We start from the raw sequence: 17778 nt of genomic DNA on the forward strand, positions 1-17778 counted from the left end.
TTTTATGTGCATTTTGGTCCTTCAAAGTTCTAGCCACCATTCACTTACATTGTATGGACCCACAGAGCTGAAATATTTATCTAAAAGTCATAATTTCTGCAGAAGTCATACACATCTGGGATGCATGAGGGTGAGTAAATGATGTGAGAACTTTCATTTTTGGGTATATACAGGTACTATTCAATATACAGGTACTATTCAAAATGTATTGACACTGGTTGTCAAACATTAGTGGAACATGTCCATAGTTAATGTGATGAACTAAACCTGTAGTTACTCTGCTAGGACACCTGTGTGAACTAAAGGAAACAGACTTAAAATGAAGATAGTTCTGAGAAAAGGTCTAGCATAATCTGTTTGCAGAAGCCATTTGCTTTGATATTTTGTAATTGAATGGCATTAAAACTTTTTAAGTGTGGCTAAAGTGTCCATATACTTTTGGGTACATCCACTCAGGGTTTGTCGTTTGAGTAAACTGAATCATCATGGAAATGCTGCTAGAGTTTATACACAAACACTTTCAAATATTTGTGTAAATATTCAGATTTTGTATTTTACACACTGGAGAGGGTGATCATGGGAAAATGTGGCAATGTAGTGAATTTTTCATAAAGAGAACAAATCTTGTCAATATCGTCCATCTGAGTGACTAGACATATAAGAATGTGAATTCAGTGGAAATCTGTGATGCAATGTGTTTTTTCTTTTTTTTTAATTAGCACTGTGGTACTTGAATAGAATAATCTTGTAAGATTAGTATTTTTTTTTAATCAGGCAATAGTGTTTTTCCAACACATAAAATGTTTATTTAATGTGCTGTGAATTACGAGAGAATGTCAATGTTTTGAAACTTTTTATTTTTTATCAAAGCCACAAACACCAAAGAGCATATTTTGCATAATAAAAACTGTAAAAACTGGCCCCAAAAAGTATTTGGACACTTAAGTCACACATAAAATGTTTGAACGTCATTGCATTTGATAACAAAATATCAAACCTAGTGGCATCTGCAAACAAACCCACTTTTTTTTTTGGTAGGTTTCACAGGTGTATTTTATCATAATAACTCTAGACATGTTCCACTAATGTTTGACATTCAGAAAGTGTCCAAATCACCTTTAATTTTTAACAGTTCACTGATTGCATTATCATGCAAACTATCTTTGAAATGAATCCCACTTGATTTGATATTATGTTGTATAACACAGTGACATTCATACATTTTAAAATGTGAAAAGTTTAAGTGTCATAATGCTGTTTTGGGGTCATTGTATAACACTGTAGCAGAATATTGATGAACTGACAGCAGAAAAGACAGTCTTGCATCAGTATGTTTCACTGAGACAAAATAAAGGTATGAGTGTTTAGTTGACTTATGTAAATGCTGAAGTGTCAAGTTATCAATTTGAATGAAATGTTTAATGTATTTGCACATTATATAATAAATTATTTTGATGAAGAACACCTTTCTGTGGCGTGTTCTTTTTTTTTTTTTTTTTAACACAACTGGAAATGGAAATGTTGGGGGAATAATGCATGTAGCTTGATCTTTGAGGGCAATAAGAAAATATTTACACTAACAAAAAAGTATCATGGTACTGCTATGTTTTTTGGGGGGCATTTACCAGGGTAATAGCGTGTTTATAGCAACTTACTAACATGGCTCTCCCAATTATTAGAATGTAGATTTGGAAATACCTGTTTTTAATATATATTAAACATGAAATATACATACAGCAAAATGTATGATGATCCTACCAAGTTTGGACATGTACCATGGTAGTACCATAATATGATTTTGAAGTTCTTTTGAGTAGCCTACCATTAATCGGGGGTACCATGGTGTTCTTTGAAGTACCATGTAAATACATTAACACAAGAATAATCATTCAGTACCATGGTATTAGAATCACTGTACATTTTCAAGTGTAATAATATAAAAAGAAACTTGCTAAAAGGTAAAATAAACTAACTAAAACTAACTGACTATTGTTGTGGAGTAACTAACTAAGAATAGCGATGCTACAAGGAGATTGTTTTCAGTAGCGTGACAGTATCTCAACTAACGAGCTAGATTTTTCAATAAATAAAGTCACAATACACTACATTTGTCAGACAGTAGGATTCGTGTAGCTCCTTCGGACAGTTCATGTTACTAAATTGGTTAAAATAAATGATTCACTAATATTTATCATTGGGAACTCCAGTTTACATTTACATTTACAAATTTGGCAGACGCTTTTATCCAAAGCGACTTACGGTGCACTTATTACAGGGACAATCTCCCCGGAGCAACCTGGAGTTAAGTGCCTTGCTCAAGGACACATTGGTGGTGGCTGTGGGGATCGAACCAGCAACCGTATGATTACCAGTTATGTGATTTAGCCCACTACGCCACCATCACTCCAAATCATTTTAATGACTGTTTGTTGGGACGGTTCATGTAAATTAACTGGTTCACTTGAGCAGCCTTAAAGGGGCTTCTTTTTGGAAGTGAAATATAGTTAATTGCTGTGGATTTTTCACTATATTTCGACTGTATATACTGTAATAGTGTTTTCTAATTGTATTTGTTTATATTTAGCATCCAATTATACACTCAATGAGCACTATATTTGGAACACTTACACATTCATATGATTATCTAATCAGCCAATACATATGCAAATGCATAAAATCAGTTAATGTTCACATCACCCATCAGAATGGGGAAAAAATTTGATCACAGGGATTTCGACTGTGTCATGATTGCTGGTGCCAGATGGGCTGGTTTGATCTCCTGGAATTTTAACGCACAACAGTCCCTAGAATTTACTCAGAATGGTGCCAAAAACAAAAAACATCCACTGAGCGGCAGATCTGTGGACAGAAACACCTTGTTGATGAGAGAGGTCAACAGAGATTGTCCAGAATGGTTTGAACTCACAGAAAGGCTACGGTAACTCAAGAGAACCACTCTGTACAATTGTAGTGTGCAGAATAGCATCTCAGAATGCACAACACGTCGACCTTGAGGTAGATGGGCAACAACAGCAGAAGATCACCATAGTGTTCCTAATAAAGTGCTCAGAGTGTATGTTCAGTTCAGCGTTGTCACCTTAATTTGTTTCAATTAAATTTGTAACTTTCAGGTGATATTTGATTCTGCAATCAGAACCTCTGATTGTGGATTTAAATAATACCATTTGATTGTTATATTTTCCAACATACACTGTCTGCCCCAAAAAATATGAAGTAGCTGTTTGGATTTAAATAAGCAGATACATAAAAAGGTCATGTGGTCTGATGGGTCCAGATTTACCCTTTTCCAAAATGATGGGCTAGAAGGGTTAGAAGGGAAGTGCATATAGCGATGCACCCAATATGCATAGTGCCCACTGTACAAGCCTTTGGTGGCAATGTTATGATCTGGGTTTGCTTCAGTTGGTCAGGTCTAGGCACAGATGCATTGGCCACCACAGAGTCCTGACCTTAACCCCATTGAAAGTATTTGGGATGTGCTGGAGAAGAATTTACGGAGTTGTTCGACACTCCCATCATCAATACAATAACTTGGACAAAAAATAATGCAACTCTGGTTGGAAATAAATGTGACATTGCATAAGGTTGTTGAAACAACAAATGTGCACTGTAATCAAAGCTAAAGGTAGTCCATATATTAGAGTATGCATTTATTTTATTTTTTTGGCAGGCAGGCAGTGTATTGTCTTCTTTAAATAGCTTTAAGTTCACTTCTGTTTGTTAGTAACTTATAGGCCTAGTGTAGCTAAAAGACTAGCTTGACATTAGTATAACTGCTTAAGTTATTAGTAGCTAGTAGCTTCCCCAACACTGGTATTCTACCAGTATATTCTCTCTCTCTCTCTCTCCCTCGCCAGGCTTGGAGAGTTTACATTGCTAATATGCCTGATGTCTGAATTTGACTACTCGCTGTGCATTTCCTCCTCACTGCTGTTCCAATATTCAAATGCTGCCATTCTTCATAATACAGAGGTATAGTAACAGACAGATCACACACTGGCAGAGAGAAGCTAAGGAAAACAAATAATGTAACTCTTTTGTTTTTGCGAACATCTTTCTTTCTCTCAACACATACAACAAAGATACAATCTACTCTTTCAGCTACCAGGATACTTGCCCTGTCAAAAGAAGCTAACGGGGGAAAAAGGGGACCTCTTTCTAGAATACAAGTGAGTGATTGTGAATCTAACTTTAAATAGATGACCAGTATGGTGTGTTTTTATGTCTACTGTCTTTAGTACCCAGAAGTAAAGCTGGTGATGCTAAAACATAAGAGTTGCATCAGTGTGACATTTCACATGACTAAACAGAATAACACCTGTTTAAATGGCATAATTCAAACAAAGTATGCAATTACATATTCAGCATTAGGGGTTGACCAAATTATAGCCACAAGACGGAAACAATATTTGTGTTAACATGATTTTAGCGTGGTAAAATACCTTACTTGCCTTTTCTGTGTTAAGTCCAATTTTACAACTTTGTTGCCATGACAATGTAATGTCAATAAACTCTAAAACCCTAAAACGACTGTAAAATGGATGATTTAAAATATTTTACAGCTCAAATAATTCATGAGTTTAACAGAGGAATTAATGTAAGTGCTTTTATAATTTTATAAGCTTCACATTTCTGAGTTTAAACCCTCCAAAAATATGCCCCATTCACTTACATTGCAAGTGACTCACTGTAACCAAATCTTTGCTTTTTTTAAAGAAAAGAAGGGATGAGTGGAAATAGTTTTTGTGGTAATCAACATTAAGTGTCCAACATTATACTGGATGGGGGAAATTGAAACTAAATCTTAAATTCATTACAAAATAATATAATTATCTGTTTCATTAAGAATAACGTTAAACTTAAATGCCCACAATTGTCGTAAAACCTACTGTAGGCTAAGTTTTCAAGAGGACATGTTCCATGGTCCATTTCATTTGAACTTGTGAAATGGGATATATAAATACATGAATCGCAAATCTAGACTATGATCAGCTACAATCACTTGAGGCTAAGCCCAGAGATCATCTAATAAACCAATAATGAAGTAACCCAAGCTTTCCCTGCATTTTGGGCATCGGTCATGGTCTCGGTGAGTCTGCTGGTTTGTTCCAGTTTGTCATAACTTGTTCTCTCTCTCATAACAGAACATGCCCTAGTATACCCTGTTACGTGTTCTTTGTATTGGTTACCAGTCTGCGCTGTGTACACCAGGACTGTGGTTACCATCCTGCCTGTTGCCTTGCCTCCATTGATGCTTCTCCTGAGTTCCCCTCAGTGACACCTATATGCACCAGGACTGCTCCACACACGACCACTATGCACACAAGCCTACAAACACACCATCATTATCCATGCTGCAGTCGGTGCCAGGGTTCCCCTGAAGCTTTACCAGTATTGCTGTGTTGTTAAATAAATATCAGATCACCGTCTCATCCTTCCTGACAGAACAATCGATCCAGAATGGATCAAGCGGAGCAGACCGTCCTGCGGACTGCGCTCGATCAACAGTGAGCGTTTCTGGGTCGCCAGCAGGACCAGATCTCCACTTCCAACCACACCATTGAAATGGTGGCTTCTCAGCTAGCGGAACTCACATAATTGGTTCAATGACTCCCACAACTCTGTCAGCCTCCTAACTCTGAATCCACTGCTGAGGTTTCTTCACCAGCCCCAGCGGTTCTCCCTAGCACTGGATGCTCTGAGTCCCACGTGAATTCCCCACCTCCATACTCAGATGAGGCAGGGTGCTGTCACACATTCCTCAAGCAGTGTTCACTCCATTTCTTGCTGCAGCCCTCAACTTACTCCACAGAGGCAGTTAAGGTCCCCTTCGTTATCACGCTCCTGACCAGTAGGGCTGGCCAGTGGGTGACTGCGGTATGGGAGAGTCGCACCCTGCTCGTCATTTCAGGAGTGTTCGGTTGAGCTTCTTTGAGTTTTTGACTGATCTGTACATGGACAAGAGGCTTATTAGTTACTGGAGAGCACAACTCCTCTGAGAAAAAGCCCTGCACAACGACCTATTCTCCCAGCCCGGATGGAGGAAGGATTGACCATTCACTCTCTTTCTGCCCTGGTGGATTCCGGAGCAGGTGGCGGATTCCGGTGGTAAAGTTGGCCGAGCCCATTACGGCGAACTCCCTTAGCAGCTCTGACCATCGTCACGCATTCTACGGAGCTGCTCACCCTCATAACGGGTAACCACATTGACAAACTCTCCTTTCTGCTGGTCTGCTCTCCCTCTGCACCAGTGGTACTAGGGCAGCCTTTGTTGGTAAGACACAATCCACACCCTGACTGGTCAACCAATTCTGTTCTAGCCTTGAGTCCGTATTGTCTCTCCCATTGTCTTAATTCTGCCGTCTTTCCTGTCCAGACTTGTGTGTCATTTCAGGATCAACCAATGGATTTATCCAGTGTACCCTAGGCATACCACAATCTGGGGGCAGTGTTCAGTCGGTCCCGCGCTGGCACCCTCCTCATCGCCCGTATGATTGCACAAACGATCTACATTCTGGAACTTCTCCTCCACAAGGTCGGTTGTATTTGCTCTCTGCTCCCGAAAGGGATTCCATGAATAAATGTATTACTGATTCTTTGGCAGCCGGTCTCATCCGCCCTTCCTCTTCCCCTGCAGGGGTGGGGTTCTTCTTTGTAGAGAAGAAGGATTACTCGCTTATACCTGTATTGATTATCGGGGGCTGAATGATATCACAGTGAAGAATCTCTATCCTTTTCTATTGCTGTCTTCAGCTTTCGAACTTTTGCAGGAGGCTTCCGTCTTTACAAAGTTTGACCTACACAATGCTTTTCACCTGATTCGGAACAGGAAGGGGGATGAGTGTAAGACAAAGATTGGTCTGCTCGTACTGAGGCACTCATTAGACAGCGATTCTGGTGGCTGTCATTAACACAGGACATTCGCCATTACATGCCCGCTTGCCCCATCTGTGCCAATAACAATACTTACTGTCAGCCTCCGGCCGGCTCCTCCAACTGTTGTCAGTCCCTTCGAGACCCTGGTCTCACATTGCCATGGACTTTGTTACCGGTCTCCCCCCTTGCCATGGCAACACGGTCGTCCTCCCCAAATTATAATCACCATGGGAGACAGAGGTTGAAGTCATTAATCAGATCTTCTGCATTCATGGCCTTCTGGTCGATGTGGTTTCTGACAGGGAATACCAGTTTATGTCATGGTTTTGGGCAGAATTCTGCCAACAGTTGAGGGCTACTGTTGGGGGTTCCATCCCCAGATGGAGGGGACAGGCAGAGCGGGCAAATCAAGAGCTTGAAATTACCCTATGTTGCGTTGCTTTCCATAATACTTCTTCCTGGAGATCTCATTTGAACTGGGACGAGTATGCCCACAATTCCTCTCCATAGTTGTCTACAGGACTATTGCCTTTCATATGTTGCCTAGGTTACCAGCCCCCTCTGTTCCCTGCCCAACAACCTGACGCTCAGGTCCTGTCTGCACACGCCTTTATCCAATGGTGCCGTCGCACCTGACGAATTGCCAGAGAAGCCCTCCCCATGACTGGTGCTCGTATTAAGAATTTGACAGATCACCACTGGTCTAAACCTCCAGCTTACATCTGTGGGCAGTAGGTCTGTTTGTCTACTAAAGCATTCCTCTCCAACTACCCTCTTGTAAGCTGGGGCCTAGTATTATTCATATCATTAGCTTGGTAGCGTCCGTCTCAAATTGCCCCCTTTCCCACTGTTCCATGTTTCCCATGTTAAACCTTTCATCCGGTCTAGTTTTCACTCTTCTACACCCATCCCTCCCCTGGCTCGTCTGGTGGAGGGCACACTGACTTATTCTGTCATATGGTTACTCAATGTCAGGGGGTTCAGTACCTGGTAGACTGGGAGAGTTATGGTCCTGAGGAGAAATGCTGGTTCCGCTGGGTTTATTCCAGTTTGTCATTACACTTTCTCTCTGTTTGGTTCAGGTGTCGCTGGCTTGCGTGATCAGCATTGCCATGGAAGCCTTGATTGTGGACACATGGTAATGCTGATAATTTCAGCATGCTGCGAGCAAGTGGGACCTGATCACCATTAGTTCACTGACTATATTTACCTCACACTGTTTTGTGTTCACATTTATATTTATGCATTTGGCAGACGCTTTTATCCAAAGTGACTTACAGAGCCCTTATTACAGGGACAATCCCTCCAGAGCAACCTGGAGTTAAGTGCCTTGCTCAAGGACACAATGGTGGTGGCTGTGGGGATCGAACCTACAACCTTCTGATTACCAGTTATGTGCTTTAGACCACTACACCACCACCACTCCATCACTCGATTGTTGTTTGAGTCCTATTGCTTACCACTGCCCTAATATACCCTATTACGTGTTGTGTATTGGTTATCAGTCTGCGCTGTGTGCGCCGGGATTGTGGTTACCATCCTGCCTGTTGCCTCGCCTCCGTTGATGCTTCTCCTGAGTTCCCCTCAGTGACACCTCTCTGCAGCAGGACTGCTCCGCACAAGCCCACTACGTACACAAGCCAACAAACACACAATCCTTCTCCACGCTGCAGTCAGTGCCAGAGTTCCCCTATTGAAGCTTTACCAGCATTGCCGTGTTGTTAAATAAATATCAGATCATTGTCTCTGCACTTGGATCTTTTGTCTAATCCTACCCCTTCTGCTGCTTTGCATAGTTTTGAGCTGTTCAATGATGGAAACCTAGAGGCATTTCCAAGGCAAATCTGTTATTGAGAATAGGTCTACTGCATGGGTGGAATAACAAACAACTTTTTTTTTTTAACCAATGGTACTTTGTTATCTGATATATGGATCATCTAAAGGCAGATAAGAGTTGAGTAATGGAAAGATCATTTGTAAGTTTAACAGGTTTTTATACAAAGCGACTTACTGTAAATTTTTTACAGGAAAATTCCCTTGGGAATAATCTGAGGTTAAGCATCTTGCTCAAATGAACATTGGCTTGCTCAATACAATGATCAAACCATCAACCTTAGAGTTGCAAAAGTTAAAGGGGTCATGAAATGGACAATCACAATGTCCTTGATAATTAGACATATAAGAAGTAACTGTAGTATAAAAACATACTGTACTTTTTAAAACTCAAAATATCCTCCCCACTATTCCTCAAAACCAAAGGGGACCCATCTAGACTATTTTTAATTATTTTGTATATAAACATGAACTGCACAAACTCTTTGACCGCTGCCATATATCTTGCCACTTTTAAAAGACGTGGTGTCAAGTTACAAATAGGGTTGCAGCGGTATACCAGTTTCACGGTATACCATGGTTTGAAAATTGACATCTTTCCTCCTTGTCTGCCTGTCAGACTCGTCAACTTGCGACTCACACACACACACACACACACAAATGCAGCAGAGAAAATGTCAGAGAAGCGAGGCGAGGGGGTCTGACATGAGTGCGTGTGTGTGTGAGTTAAAGCAGTGTTTCTCAACTGGTCTATTCGGACTGGGTTGCGGACAGCAAGGAAAGAACAATGCCATGGTTCTCCCATTTAAGATAATTCAGCAGCTGCCCAAATGATAGACTATTTAGGACTGCCGAGGCAGATTTAATGATAATCTCGCAAACAGCTAAAGCAGACATGGGCAATTTACAGCCCACAGGCTGGATCAGGCCCTCCCACATGGTTTAATGTGGCCCGCGGCTCATTTATAGCAAAAGCGTTTTTTTTATTTTATTTATTGGATATTTCAGTTAACTTGCATTGGGACCTAACACTCCACAAGCATTTAACATGCTCAGGGTTGCCAGATAAGAGACACAACACACCCAGCTTGAGATTTATACTTCCACAAATTGGAAATATTCCGCCTAATGTTATACTTATTTTGTGCAATCTGGCAACCATGCACGAGAGTGCACCTTTTCTATCTCTAGCTTTCCCCTTTGAACAAACTTAGCGATCTGTAGTGCAGTATTCTGCTCAAGGAAAAGTGTCATATGGCTACTCTGTGTCCATTCTTGAGGCTGCTTGTGATGTTTGGTGCTACTTTGCAGGTAAACCTTCTCAGTGATTAAATTAAATATAAAAGTAGATCTCGGCATCACTGACGTGTGAGCAAAAGCAAGCCAGAGACGAATATGTATATGTATATTTTTTATTTGTGCAATTTAGAAATGTTGAAGTCCCTTCTTACCTGTATGTTAATCTAACTCTTGCAGTCATCATTTATCTTAGTCATGCTGCTGGTGTTATTCAGTTGTGTGATGAAAGTCAAACCATCGAGGAGATCCGCATCATTACCCTTTTAGCATGTAACCGTGTAAACTCGCCTGCTTTGCGACAAACATGAAAAGTTATATAATTTTTGTTTTATATTAAAACAGACCCCTGATGTAGAGATTGTTAAATTAAATAATAAATTAACAGGGAAGTAGAGATGGTAAAATAAATTTATAAGCTCAGCCTTTATTCAGTTTTTAATGCCTGATAGAACAGTATCTCGCTTTGTAGATCAATATAATACTTTAGGCAATTGCAGAATAGTCCCTTTAGTCACAGATACACTTCAGAAAATTGAGTACACAACTATTTCTGGGCTTAAAAGTTACAAAAACCAAATCAATGCAGAACATTGTATCTCAAAAGTAAAACTTCAAGCCAGATGTGGCCGCTTTACCAAAATAGTTCAAAATATTAATAATTCCACACCATCACCTTTACAAAATTGTTTCACGATTTTACCGGAGTAAAAGTAAAAAAAAAATAATCTAAAAGGTAGAATCTATTAGACCTCATTTTATATCAACAGTGGCAGATGTAGTTAAAGTTTCAAGATGTTTCAGCTAGTATTTATTTTACATAAATACATCTGGTTCATGTCACCGTGGATCACTTTTGAAACGGACAAAATACGATTCAAGCTTTGCAAAGGAACTGTTATTGAAGGATGGAGCAGTTAAAAACACTTGGACCTAGAGATTGTCGCAATTACCCGATTTCAGAATTAACCGCCATTAAAATGGTCATGTTATTAAACCATAAGTATATGGAAGCTGCGGTTAAAAAAACGGAAAAAACAACTATGTTGTCTATTTTTATTTTTTTTACATTTACTGAAAATTAGTCTTTTAGTCTGGGTCTAACTTGCACCGCACGTGTGCCCTGCCCTCTGTCTGGCTGGTCTGTGAGATTTTTACTACGGTAACGGAGTTCACGAGGTGATTGTCTAGGTAAGGTGGGACACGTGCAGAACATGAACTTTCAGCGCACTTAAAACTCTCAAAATGAGAACATGGCGGAACAACGCGATCTCACGGAGTTGTATCCGCCGAAGAAGCGAATTAAATCAGTTATTTGGGAGCATTTTGGCTATCTAAAAAAATGACACAGGAGATGTTGAAGACAGGTATCCAATATGCAAAACGTGCAGACAAAAAGTGTCAGCAAAAGCGGTGAACACATCTAATATGTTCCAGCACCTGAGGGATCACTATCCAGAGATTCATGCCCAGATGAAGGTAATAATTTTACAAACACTGTAAATATTATATGTAGTGTACTACTTACCTTTTGGTAAAGTCAAACACTGAAACTGTAAATCCGAAGAGTTGTATATTTTAAGTTTAAAAGAGGAGGGGTTAAGCTTTATATTGTGAATGCGATGCCTCCAAATAGTTTTTCCTACTTGAATATGATTTCAGTGAGCGTAAAAGTACTGTGATTATCCGGCTGATCATTAGATTACTGAATAAAGAAAGAAGGTTCTCCTAGCCTGACACCATTTCATTCTAAACATATGGTTTAAGTTATTGTTGTTGTTTTTTTTTATTTATATTTAATTTTATTTTTATTTATTGAAAGGGTATACTTTTTTGTTGAAATGGTACAGTACGTTTTGGTGTCAGAGGGCAGATTGAGAAAATTGCACCTACTTGTTTTCAACTTAGAAGTATGAACATATATATTAACTGCATGTTCTAACAAATGAAATGCTGAAATAAAACTTGTGATATGTTTGTGGAGGGTTTTATTGTTGCACAATAGGTCAATTTGCAGATAATTGTAAAAATCTTGAAATCATGATTTTTTTTATCAGACAATAATTGTACATCAAAAATTCACATCGTGACATCCCTAGTTAGACCCTATCAAAAACATAAGTAAATCATTTTATTCATGAATATTTAAAATGTCATGACTGATTGATAGTTTATTGTGCTGATTGTAACAGTTGTGCTTGAGATGAACAGTTTAATATATTTGGATGCAATGTGTTGGATGTGCATTATGTGTAAACCCTGTTATATTGTTTTATAATGTTGAGGGGTTCATTGAGTTAATTCTCTTCCGATTAAGTTTGCTGAATTTGAGGGGCTGCATGATGTTTACGTTGAAGTTTTAAAGAGGCATTTATGCCGAAACTGAGCGTTTCAGACAGAGGGCAGAATAAAGGGTGGAAAATTATCATATAATACTAAATTATGACTGTTTTGTTGCAAAAAAAAAAAAAAAAACTTTCATAACATTATAACTGCACCTCAGGGAAGAGGTACAAAACAAAATAAAAAAATAGCACTTCATGAACCCTTTAAGCCTCCACATGACCTCTTATGAAAAGACCAGCTTATGATCTCATATTTTTAGCCTATTTTTAAGGTTTACACATATTATATAATAAAATTCCATGGAAATTGTATTCTGTAATTTTTAACAACATATGAAGCAGGTTGAGCAGGTGTGTCCTACTGGTCAAGTTAAGAAGGCTAATTTAGATTCTTCCCTCATTTGTTTAAACAAAAATGGAGGTTACAGAAATGTGCTTGCATGGAAGTGAATGGGGCCAGTCCATAAATGCTAAAATACACATAGGTAAAAATGTATAGCCTCAAGACATAAAATACATGATTTTAGTGTGACATCTAGAGATGTCACGATGTGGATTTATGATGTACGATTTTTGCCTGAAAAAATGTAATGTTAGTTTTTTACTATTATCTGCAAATGTACCTATTATTACCTTCATCTGGGCATGAATCTCTGGATGGTGATCCCCTCAGGTGCTGGAACATATTAGATGTGTTCAGGGTTCACCGCTTTTGCTGACACTTTTCGTCTGCACGTTTTGCATACTGGATACTCGTCTTCAACAACTCAAGTTCACGTTCTGCACGCTTCCCGCCAATCACCTCGTGAACTCCGTTACCATAGTAACAGCCAGGCAGAGGGCAGGACATACGTAAGACCTACGTTTCCATCCAATGATTTTTTTGCGAAGAAAGTTTTAGCGCATTAAAATAAAGTTGATGGAAATGCACATTATCGCTAAAATATCACAAATGTCGAAATAATATTTTTTTCCGTTTAACTCAAGCGCATAAACTCTATGTCGATACATCAAATGTGGCGAAAAACCTTTGGAAACACTTTTTGTGGATAAAATTGGCATTAACGCAAAAATGTAGTGTCACGTGACAGAGTTTGGCCCAATCGTTAAGCTGTGTTATAATAAACTGAAATCCAATTTATTGTACATGATTATGGATTGATCTTTATGGCATATAGAGCCAATCTGTAAACAGGACACTTCCAGGAGTGCCAACACAAATATCTGGTGCACATTGAACAAATGAATGGCCACTGTTTGCAGTTTATTTATTAAAGTTTCTTTTCCACACCCTTCAAAAATATAGACGACGGTCATGGAATTAGCCCACAAAACATAAAACATATAATTTCTGTGCACAAAGATGTTTTAAATAAAAACTAAATACACAATAGTAGGAGAAAAGCATCAGAGCTTTTTTTTTCTTCTTCTTTTCTTTTTTTTTTTTTTTTTTGTTACTTACAGCCCAATTCTATTACATTATTGTTTAGATTTACTTTTGAAAAAATGCCTCTCTGTATTAAATAAAATAAATGACCAAACGTAAAATCTATATATTTTTAGACCTATATATGCCTTTTCTTTACACAAACTAGCTTTACCCTGTTCTGTAGATGAATAAAGTCGGCTGAATGACGTTCTCAGAAATTTCTGCCCTTTTTTCTAGACTATAAACTATTTATTTTATTATATATCAGAACTATTTGTTCAATTCTGAGTTCATTTTCAGAAAACCAGCTTTTGAACATTTTAAAACGTTTAAATATTTTAAATTTAACCCTCTTTACCTCGGATCACATTTACTGCTTCTGCAGAAAATGTCAATTTGATTTATGAAGCTAAAATATATTTTAGATGATAATCAAGTTCAGTTGGTCATTAAAAGTTGCCGGAGAAAAATGCGGGACAATTCAGTTGTGATAGCGATGCTTTAGATTAGATGATTGTTCAAAATATTGAATATCAGGAATGTATCATGTGTAAACCCTGATATAAAACCGCATCATTTTGTTTTTCTTTAATAGCTGTGCACACAGCATATACACATCGATGGATGGTCCTTTTACTGAGACAGAAAGTTTCCCCCACTACTTTTGCTGGCAGGTAGCCAGCTTGAACAGGGCCGTGACGATCCATTTTCGGGTCGGAACCGGTGCCAACCGATATGCACAACATCAGGACCAATATTACAGTCCTATCAGAAGGGCAACTGCTCCATTTTGATTGCAGTTCCTCTTCTTCTGATTGCTTTTATTTTTTAATTAAAATGACAGTAAGCCAATTAATTTCAGTGAATTTAATCAATAATCTCCCCAATTTACCCAAACTTCAGAGGGAAAAAAATAGGGACATCTGGGAGGTGAATTAGTGATAAACACACATTTCTGATTGGAAACGACTTCAGGGCAGATTTATTTTGCGTTATAACCAAAACCTATACGACAAAGTGTTTTTTTAGGCATGACGTCATCACGCACACCATTTTTATCGATAAAAGGTGGATGGAAACTAGGCAACTGAAAGACAAATTTTCAGTAATTATTATTTTTTTTTTTTTTTTCAAAAAATAGACAACATGGTTGTTTTTCCCATTTTTAACCATAGCTTCCAAACCATTGACCAATTTAATCGCAGTTAATTGTGAAATTGGGTAATCGCGACATCCCTAGACATACCTAATTCTAACTCTTATCATTGAAAGCTAAATCCAATATTACAATGCTGCAATGACACGACAAGCTTATTTTTCTACTTGTACTTCTCCAGACTTGCCACATCAGCATGGACCTTGATGATGCCAATTGACCTCCCCTTCTGTTTGTCATGGAGCCTAACCCAAACGACCTCAGTGACCCCTACAAACCTGACCCGTACGATGACGACCCCCCAGATCTGGAGTGTGCTATCTGTTTTGATCAGTTCAACAATGTCTTCAACACTCCTAAGATACTCCAATGCAAGCACACTTTCTGTCTGGAGTGTCTCGCCCGAATGAACGTGAAGTCCGCCCAACCTGACACCATCCAGTGTCCGCTGTGCCGAGCGTACACCCCGTTACCCGTCCTGGGTCTTCCCAAGCTCGCAAATAACTCTGAGGTGCTGTCTTACCTCCCAAATGCGATGCAGCATGTGTACAGCATCCGCTTTAACCGAAATAAAGGCAAACTGCAGGTTAAGAGAGTGCCTAGTTCTGCACCGGCCATAACACAGACCATCAGCCAAAGTCTGGATGTTGGGACCCCAGGAAATGAAGCTAGACCACAGGGGATGGGCAGAGAAAATGGTAGAGAAAGGTCTTTATTAGCCACGGTACTGCGGATGCCCTTGTGCAGAGCTTTCATCATGTGCTCAGTAGCAATTCTGACAGTCAGTCTCATCATTGTCATTATCATCCTAATCGAATGAATCATAAAGGATAAAATGTACAACCTATGTCTATGGACTAATGAGGTCTATAATTCCTGGAGAAAGTTATTCATTAGTAATACCATTCATCTCAGTAGCAGTTGTTTATATAGTGCAGGAACCCCCAGATGTACATGTATGCCTATAGGGGCACAGTTCTGCAACCAAGTTTATTTTTAGCCAATCACTTGAGCTGTAAATGCTATGTGACTAATGGTGCGTTCAAGTCATGTCGAAATTATTGTATTGTATTTACAAGTTGAACACACATGAACCATACCACAAAGTTGTAATTACCAGTGGGAAACTCAGACATTTCTTTGAGCCCAAACTTTGGAAGGCATGTCAGTTAATGCATGTTAGTGCGTTTTTGTACTGTTAATAAAGAATAGCGATAGCCCTTGCTAGAAAATACGAATAATTTAGCTGGCTTTTGAGGTGACAGGCATGTGCAAACTGTACAAAATTACATTTCTTTTCATTATATGTGCTGGCAAAAGAATGATAAAAAAATTATAATTGCACACCTAATGTGCGGCTTTGCTCTTCATTTAGTTGCAGTGGTGCTAAAAAAGCATCTCGTCTTTGTCAGTAACCGAAAAAGAAATATGAAATAGCAAAACTGGTACATTCTTTCAGTCTAAAATCACTTGAACACACATTTCGTAGGTACGAACTTCAAGGCATAATGACGTTATGACAATGCTGACTGGCTGATGAGACATGAGGAACACATTCAGTCCCAAGTCCTCCATTAGCTTTAAAGGCAACATAAAACAAAATATATTAATGCCATGCTTTAAAGAGCTAGCCAATAATCTGCACTAGTAAAACATCTACTACATATGCTAACTAATATTAGCATTTATATGTTGCTTGCAAAGAAAAATGGCAAATGTTGAAAAACTATCAATTAAGAACAATGTTTTTTGCTGCCTTGTGATGTAGGGTGTAGTTACATCATCTACCAGCAGGGGCTACCTAGGCCTTGCTAACCAGTCAAGAAGCCCTTATCCCTTGCTATGGATAGCCTTTGTTGAATGCATACATCCAGGAATACATCCAAAGTTACAAAACAATCCATTTGGTGGCTCATATGGTGCAGAATTTATGAAAGGTTATGCCCCCTTCCAATACTGCAACTTAAAGGTGGACTCAGTAATTCTTTTTTCTCATTAAAAAAGGTAAGAAATGTATAGCAAATTTAAAACATATGTATAAATGACCATTCATAGGAGAGGGTCCCCTGATGGAGGTCGCCATCTTAGGATCACATGACCAGCTGAATACTGCTAGCTTAATCTCAGTAACCGCTCTGTTATTGGACATTTTCTCTTGTGGATTAAATTAATCATGGCTGACTGTTAATAGAGAATTTATATGATGGCACTGGTAACTGAAAACGTTTGCGTTTGAATGATGCTGCATCCACGTCACTAGGTGTCAGTGTAAGTCCAAGATGGCTTAAACAATTACTGAGTGCACCTTAAAAAGTTGTGGTGAATAAAATAATTCTAGTGAATACTATCGCTAGGTGGCGACAGTGAGCAAAGTGATGAACTGAAGAGAAAAGGCTGTACTATTGTGTAGCTAGCAGGCTAATCAGCTAACAGTATGCTAAGCTAGTAGGCTAACCGATAATCTTGAGAGTTAACTGGAAATACAAAATGAGAAATGTATAATTTACAGCTTCGGTTTAATAATATGATTTGTGACATGTACTGTACATTAAAACCTATATTTGGTAAGTTTTTAAAAAATATATTCTGTCAATAGAATCACTTTAAGCGCATTACTTGTAGAGGGCATAACTTGCAGTAGTGTTACAAGACACAAGTTACAAGACACTTGCAAATTGCACACTTCTGCTTTAAAGTTGAACTCCATGGAGTGGTGGTGGCATAGTGGACTAAAGCACATAACTGGTAATCAGAAGGTAGCTGGTTCGATCCCCACAGCCACCACCATTGTGTCTTTGATCAAGACACTTAATCCAGGTTGC

At 38.8% G+C, this 17778-nt stretch overlaps 1 protein-coding gene across 2 annotated transcripts; it reads left to right on the forward strand.

The window, feature by feature from the left end:
* Positions 1-4042: 4042 nt before the first annotated feature.
* On the forward strand, positions 4043-17203 carry LOC127632219 (E3 ubiquitin-protein ligase RNF183). Of its 2 annotated transcripts, none has more exons than XM_052110832.1 (2): positions 4043-4190; positions 15138-17203. In XM_052110832.1, the coding sequence occupies exon 2, from the start codon at positions 15195-15197 to the stop codon at positions 15774-15776; it is 582 nt and encodes a 193-aa protein (XP_051966792.1). In that variant the 5' UTR covers positions 4043-4190; positions 15138-15194; the 3' UTR covers positions 15777-17203. The 2 variants fall into 2 exon arrangements, with proteins under 2 accessions (XP_051966792.1, XP_051966793.1); XM_052110833.1 differs by lacking the exon at positions 4043-4190 and adding an exon at positions 11448-11505.
* Positions 17204-17778: the final 575 nt, after the last annotated feature.

This window comes from Xyrauchen texanus, chromosome 3, assembly GCF_025860055.1.
Source record: "Xyrauchen texanus isolate HMW12.3.18 chromosome 3, RBS_HiC_50CHRs, whole genome shotgun sequence".
NCBI lineage: Eukaryota > Metazoa > Chordata > Actinopteri > Cypriniformes > Catostomidae > Xyrauchen > Xyrauchen texanus.

Coding starts and splice junctions, on each gene's coding strand:
- LOC127632219 (XM_052110832.1), top strand. CDS start 15,195: ATGGAGCCTAACCCAAACGACCTCAGTGACCCCTACAAACCTGACCCG.